General features: G+C 33.4%; 1 protein-coding gene across 1 annotated transcript; it reads right to left on the minus strand.

The window, feature by feature from the left end:
• Window positions 1-2,266: 2,266 nt before the first annotated feature.
• LOC115978163 (cytochrome P450 734A1-like) lies at window positions 2,267-5,824 on the minus strand. The gene is made up of 4 exons (XM_031100183.1): window positions 5,322-5,824; window positions 4,390-4,634; window positions 3,624-3,987; window positions 2,267-2,788 (listed from the first exon to the last, which is right to left on the minus strand). Exons 1-4 carry the CDS (start codon window positions 5,808-5,810, stop codon window positions 2,369-2,371), a joined length of 1,518 nt encoding a protein of 505 aa, XP_030956043.1. The 5' UTR covers window positions 5,811-5,824; the 3' UTR covers window positions 2,267-2,368.
• Between the last annotated feature and the right edge of the window lie 1,181 nt (window positions 5,825-7,005).

A 7,005-nucleotide genomic window follows, 5' to 3' on the forward strand; every position in this document is an offset into this window, starting at 1 on the left:
AAAGTGTTGAATGGTACTCTTGGGTGCTGATCACACTTTCTTGTTCAGGTGCATTTTGGACTCCTTTTTTAGGTTTTCTTGAGCCGGGCTTGCACTTAGACGTGCTTTCAATCCGTATTCTAAGATTTTTATCTTTTTTCTGGATAATTCAGGTCTTTTCAGGAAAAATTATCTTGTAGATAAATACCCTAAAATAAATATTAATAAACACTAATTATCAATTATCCATTTTATTGATAAAAACCAATTATCCATTTTATTCCTATGCAAGCAATCTTATTTTAAACACTAATTATCAACCAATCACAAAATTATTTAACCAATCAGAATTAATTTAAACGAATCATGCGTGGTCGACTCTACCTAGATACAATGCATACTGACCGTGCAAACTTGATCATGTGATATCTTTCAATCTGATGGTCCGATTTGGAAACCGGATACACCGTTGTGACCGTTAGAATCTCAAGATCATTTTTATGATATGCAATGAATGAATTAATACAATCATGATTTTTGGGATACATGGATAGTCATTCTAGTCATCTTCCTTGATTAAATCATGGGTGCAAATCGAGTGTCTACACATATAAAAAATTATATAGACGTGTATAATATTATTATTATCCGTCATGTATTTCTTTATAATCAAAATATTTGATTAAATGATTTACCTAATTTTATTATGGATCCATTTAAACGGGCATATAATGGATTGAACTCCTCTCCAATTTGAAATAAAACTTTATCTTTAAAATAATAACTATATATATAGTTATCATGATCGATGGTGGAGTACTATGTACATCTATACAAATTTTTATATAAGAAAAACCAAAAGACTTCTGGGCTGAGGATGAGTCTTAAACCTTTCTAGGGTTTATATTTTTCAATATATACCATGGCATTGAAGTAGCTCGATGAGCCAAAGCCAATCAGGAAGTGTTTAGGATGCTACATGTACGAGCAAAGTAGTATTCATGTCCATTAATTAATTATATATAAAATGATGAGGGCATTCATATATGAACGGTTTGAAAACACCATGGAGTTTGTCTAATGAGAAAATAATATTCAGATTATTGTAAGCCTTGATCAAATACAAACCCTTATCCACCATGAGATATTTGTCTAATGGTATATATATGTAAAATTCAAAACTTAGTCCCTGTAGAGAAGGAAAATTCCCAACCTATCACAAGCTAACACGTCACATTACCAAATCCACAAAATACAGCCAATTACAAAGCACCACGTATTACTGCTAGGTTTTGCTATCACTATTTAGAAACCAACAAAAATTTGCCAAGTGTCATGCAAAAACCAATCACACATCAGCACGTGTAAGCGATGACACAAGCAGTCTAGCACGTGTAAGCGATGACATAAGTGGACCAATCAGGTTGTGACATGTGTCACCAATCAAGCTCCGCCACGTGTCGCTCACCCACCCCTAAACTCCTGTAAATAGAAGCCTTCCTAAGACATTTGGGAGGACCAAGACACCAGGAAGAGGACCAAAATTCAGAAGTGAAAAAGCTCTGCTGGAATCAAACCCTGAAGCCTCCAGGAACTTCAAGAACTTCAACCCCAAAATCGGAGAACATTCGAAGCAGAATCATCCAAACCATCTGCCTAGATCCAAAAGTTTGCGAGAATCAAGCACAAAGGTCCGAAAACATCATCAAATCACAAATCAGTGAAGTTCTACGGATTCAAGCCTCCAAAGCCCCGAAGAACTTCCGTCACAAACCTTCAAATACAAAGAACATTCAAAGAGGAATCATCCAAATCATCTTCTTAGATCTCAAAGTTCACTGGAATCAAGCTCAAAAGCCTCCAGAAACCTCAAGAAATCACAAATCAGTGAAGCTCAACGGATTCAAGCCTCTAAAGCATGGAAGAACTTCCACCACAAACCTTCAAAGACGAAGAACACACGAAGAACGTGAAGAACAAGGGATTTCCAACAAGCTCATAGCCAAAGATTCATTATAATTCTGTTCCAAAGATCTTCGATCCATTCTTCAGCCAAATTGAAGTACATTGGGTGTTCGAATCAAAATCACATTACTACAAATCCAATCAACAAGTCTTTTAAGGAGATCGAATCAGAAGATAACTCTTTTGTAATTAGAGAGAATTGTACCACACAATCATTCATACAAATTCGCATTTGTGACACTATTTTACTTGTTTGACTCATTTCAAACTAGAAATTTAGTCGCTTACAGTCCCTTTAATTATTCGATGGCAATGATCAAACTTAAATCCACATATCATTTTTAATATATTAAAAACAATACATCTCCAAACAGTTGGACCATGAACATAAATTGCACAATATACAAGCTAAGCCTACATAGCCTCAATTAATTATCCTCCTAAATACAAGTTTTGCACCATGTTGAGGCTTTAAACTTAACAACAACATTGGTGCATGGACATATGCTGGTGACAATATAAAAGAATATTTCTGAATGATCATAGCTAAGGCTACCTTCATCTCAACCATGGCTAAATTTTGAGCTACACAGGTTCTAGGGCCTAATCCAAATGGAAAATATGAGGCTAAATAATTTCGAGGCTCAGAAAACCTCAATGGATTGAATTTATGTGCATCTTTTCCCCATATCTCAGTATCATGATGGACGGAGGTCATGATCATAAAGAGCTGTGTGCCAATAGGAATATCAAGCTTCCCTAGCATAACTCTTTTGGATGTTTCCCTCGCCAGCAAAACAGGCGGAGGGTAGAGACGAAGTGTTTCATTGAGTATCATGCTTACCTGTAGAAAATGAGCAAGAAACTATACGGTAAATACTTACAGTTATGAAAAGCATGGTTTGTCATGTATTTAATGAAAAATAAATATAGTTGCATAAAAATATGTATAGTAAATATTGGGGATATAATACCTTGAGGAGACTTCAATTGAAGAGTTAATAAAAACATATAACAACACTACTTGATTTAAAAACTTGAAACCACCGTACACCCTTGATGCCATAGTCACTCTATAAGTATAAGTGTTTATGAGATGTGGGGGGTAAGGAAAAAAAAAATTTGAAACAATGAGTTGAATTATATTATTATCAAATTCGAGACTTTACTACTTAACGAAACATACCATTAACCCATTAATATTCCAAAAACAGGACGTTTAAGTTCATTCTTAGTGTCATTGTTATTGTTATTACTTTTTTTTTTTTTTTTTTGAGTAAATTATTGTTATTACTTGGGTTGGCAAATAAGCCAAGGTACAATATAGTACCTAGTCATTACGGGGGTTAGTGAATATTTATACAAAGCGTGAGTGGCTGTTATACTAGAGAGAATACAAACGTGAGAAGCATTAAAATTGACATCGTATTATGTAAAAGGGAAGCCAAAATTACCAACAACTATATATGAGTCCCAATTATGTTCTATATCTTAATTATTTCAAAAACTACGTTCTATAAAACAAACATTGTGGTACATTATCAATGAAATGGAAACTTCCCCATTTATGGTTTAGAACTGGCGAGGCAAAATATGTATAAAAAGGAATCAAAACTCTTCAGACGGGCAATTAATGTTTTAATTTGAATATAGGCAACTCAGTGAGAAATTTAACTTACTATCTTAAAGTAGCTTAAATTCTCAGCAGTTGGATGCTCATTGTGTCCACAAATGCGGAAAACTTCTTCCCGTGCCTTAGTTTGCCACTCTTGATGCTGTGCAAGAAGGACGAGTGCCCAAGTCAAAAGATTAGCACTTGTTTCCTTTCCTGCAAAGTAGATGGTCTTACATTCATCTATGATTCCCTCCTCCTCCAATTTTTCTTCTTCACCGTTATGATTCTTATGAGAAGACATTAACAAACCGAGTAAATTTCTTGAATTTTCTCTCACTTTGCTATTGTTCTTGATCACCATCTGAATGGATTTTCTTGTTTCCTTATCAAGTCTCCACCTCTCTCTATTATTCTTTGTAGGCAAAAACCTGAGAAAGTACAAGGCAAACAAAAATCATTTTTCGTATACATTTTAGGTGGCAGAGAGGGATTCAATTCAAAATGTCTATTTTGAAAACACCTAAAGATCATTGGCATGCAAAAATCATTCCTATATAGATAGAAAAAGTAATCAACAAGGCAATGAAACAAACACGAGAAAATAGTCAAATATTTGAAGAGATCTGAATAGTGAATACTAATATGTTTGTCATCAGATTTTTCTTTTAACTTTTAGTTTTTTGTTTATGTATAGCTTTTAAAGCCTCACTTTGTTTAACTTTCAACAAATAAGAAATTTATAAATAAAAAAATTATGTCCAAACGCACATGTCCACAATTTGAAAGTCAGAATAGCAAGGTAAGAGTATGAGAATCTTAAATATGTTCACCTGAAACCAGGAATATAGACACTTCTTATAGCTTGAGAGACAAGGTGCAATTGCTGCTCTTGCAACATAAAAATTCTCTTCCCCTCCTCAAAACTGCTTCCAAACACAGTTCTAGATATAACGTCTGCCGAAAGGCAATGAAAATCTTTCTGCACATCAACCTCGAATTCATCTCTTCCTCCTCTTTCTTTCTCCCACTCCTGGAGCATCTTCCTGGTACTACCCACGATTTCTGGAACCCAAGCCTGTGACACCATTTTGATACTTGGGGTGATTGGTCACAGAGCTAATAAATTTTTATTTGAACTTGGCCAAGTGATTCTCAATATTATATGTTTACACCTTTGCTTTAAATGTAATGAACTAATGCAGAATCAATAAATCTTAACTAGTCAATTTACAAATAAAATAATATAAAAATATATATAAAATCAATTAGTCTCACATAGTTCTGTAAATTTTGTAAGTAAAGCTAGCTTAATGGACGTCCTTAGTCAAACTTAAGTATAAGAGGCCAATAATTTTTTTTAATATATACAAGGGAGTGATGTCTAAATTTTATGGTCATATTATTTCACTTCCTATCCATTAGAGATATCTTTGAAAGTACTATTACATAGTAAATTAATCTTAAACGATTTGGCTTACCTTTAGTATTTTTTTAACTGTAATCTCCATTTGTTTTAATAAAAAATTGCCACATCATCTGCTAACTAAATAAAATGTGGAGATTAAAATTCACTATCACTTTCCATTATGTATTTAAAACAAATAGATATGCTCAATAAAAAAAATACTGAAAGTAAACCAAACTCAGTCTTAGAATCTCCAGATTTATGACACATTCTTCAAGTCTATTGAGTTCTAATTTCACTATCCGAAGGGACAAGTAATAATTTCCTTGAGAAGCTTAAAAGGTAGAGATACATTACCTTAACAGTCTCCATCTTAAAAACTTGGTTTAAGATCCTTCGATTGTGTGCCCATCTCTCCCCCTTCAGTGCAAGTGATCCTTGTCCAAAGAACATCTCAACCAAAGGGTCGAACTTCATTCTTTCAAACGACACACCTGTATTCAAAAGTGCTTCCTTGATCATATCTGGATCGGCTATAGCCAACCTGGGCTTTGTTCCGAACCAACACAGAAACGACTTCCCGTACAGAGCTGACCACTCGTAGTAGAAAGGAACTACACGGTGAAGTATGTCGTGGTCCAAAGACATCGGCTTTGACTGAGCTTCGGCGTACATACGGCGAATCTCAGCCGTGTTTCCAAAGATCAAACGGTAACCAGGGCCTTGTATGCCTTGTTTGCGGAAATGGGCTTGGATTTTCCATGGAACCCATATGATTGAATGTAAGAATTTTAAGAAAAACAAGACGAGGAGGAGAATGAAAGTCATTAGTAGAAGAAACTGCATAGTTGGAGCTTATAACAAAGAAAGAGTGTATTTGATAAGAATGGTGAGGCAGTAGTTCAGTAATCAGATTCAACACTAAGCAATTATTTAAGTCAGATTCAACACTAAGCAATTATTTAAGTTTGTTTAAGAGAGGAAAAGTGCACTACTTTAGCTTCTAGTGATTTAAAGTACAGAGGAAAACATTTTATATATGATATTGTTCATTGAAATCATTAAAATGTAAAGCATCTCACATGCAGACCATGCAATTATGGGTTTTTAATTTTGTGTTTCAGGTTATGACGCACTCAGTGACGGATAAAGAACATACAAAGAAAAATGCTATTCTGATTATTCCAAAAACTTAAGTTATTAGGATGTATGATAAATTTAATCATTTAACTATATACTTCTAATATAAAACAGATTTTAATACAAAAACTTATAAACTAATTGATGTGTTAACCACCTATAAAAAAAATATTTAATGTGTCAAAAAATATACTAAGGCAACTTAAACACTTTAATAAATAAATTTTTGAATTATTATTTTTATTTGGAAATCATGAATTTATAAGATTTTTGTTATAGGATTTGTAGCATTTTTAGTATCACTCAAAAATAAAATAAGATATAGAGATTTCTTAATTAAATTCAAGAATGCAATATAAATAGTGTTATATTTTGAAGAAGAATACAGTCAAATATTTGAATTTAGTTTAAAAACTTAAGCAATTACTATATATATTTAAGCTTTGTCTCTTTTTTTTTCTAAAAAGATTAAAACAGTAATTAAAATAGTAATCAAAGTCTGTCCGATAGTGGACTACAAACTACTCCATGAGTACATCACCTACCGCTTTATATGCTCACATTCCTAGACATTAATTAATCTAACAAACAGAGATTCCAGTTTTGTTTTATATTTTATGATATGTCAGTTTTGTTTTCTATGTTATGATAAGTCAGTTTTGTTTTATATTATCAGATGTCATTCTAGAACATATATACAAACTTCCAATGGTAGCTAAGGGAGATTCTTCAAGGTTGGACGCATGAACCTTGACCAATAGCCCAACTTGATGCAGCCCATCTTTCAAACGGTCTCTTGAAGCAGGCCAGCTGGAAGTTCAGCCCAACAATGATCCATTATATGTGAGAGCATTAAGAGTCCATTTGGATATAACTTATTTTTGTTGAAAACTGAAAATTG

The sequence above is a fragment of the Quercus lobata genome, chromosome 2 (assembly GCF_001633185.2).
Source record: "Quercus lobata isolate SW786 chromosome 2, ValleyOak3.0 Primary Assembly, whole genome shotgun sequence".
Lineage (NCBI taxonomy): Eukaryota > Viridiplantae > Streptophyta > Magnoliopsida > Fagales > Fagaceae > Quercus > Quercus lobata.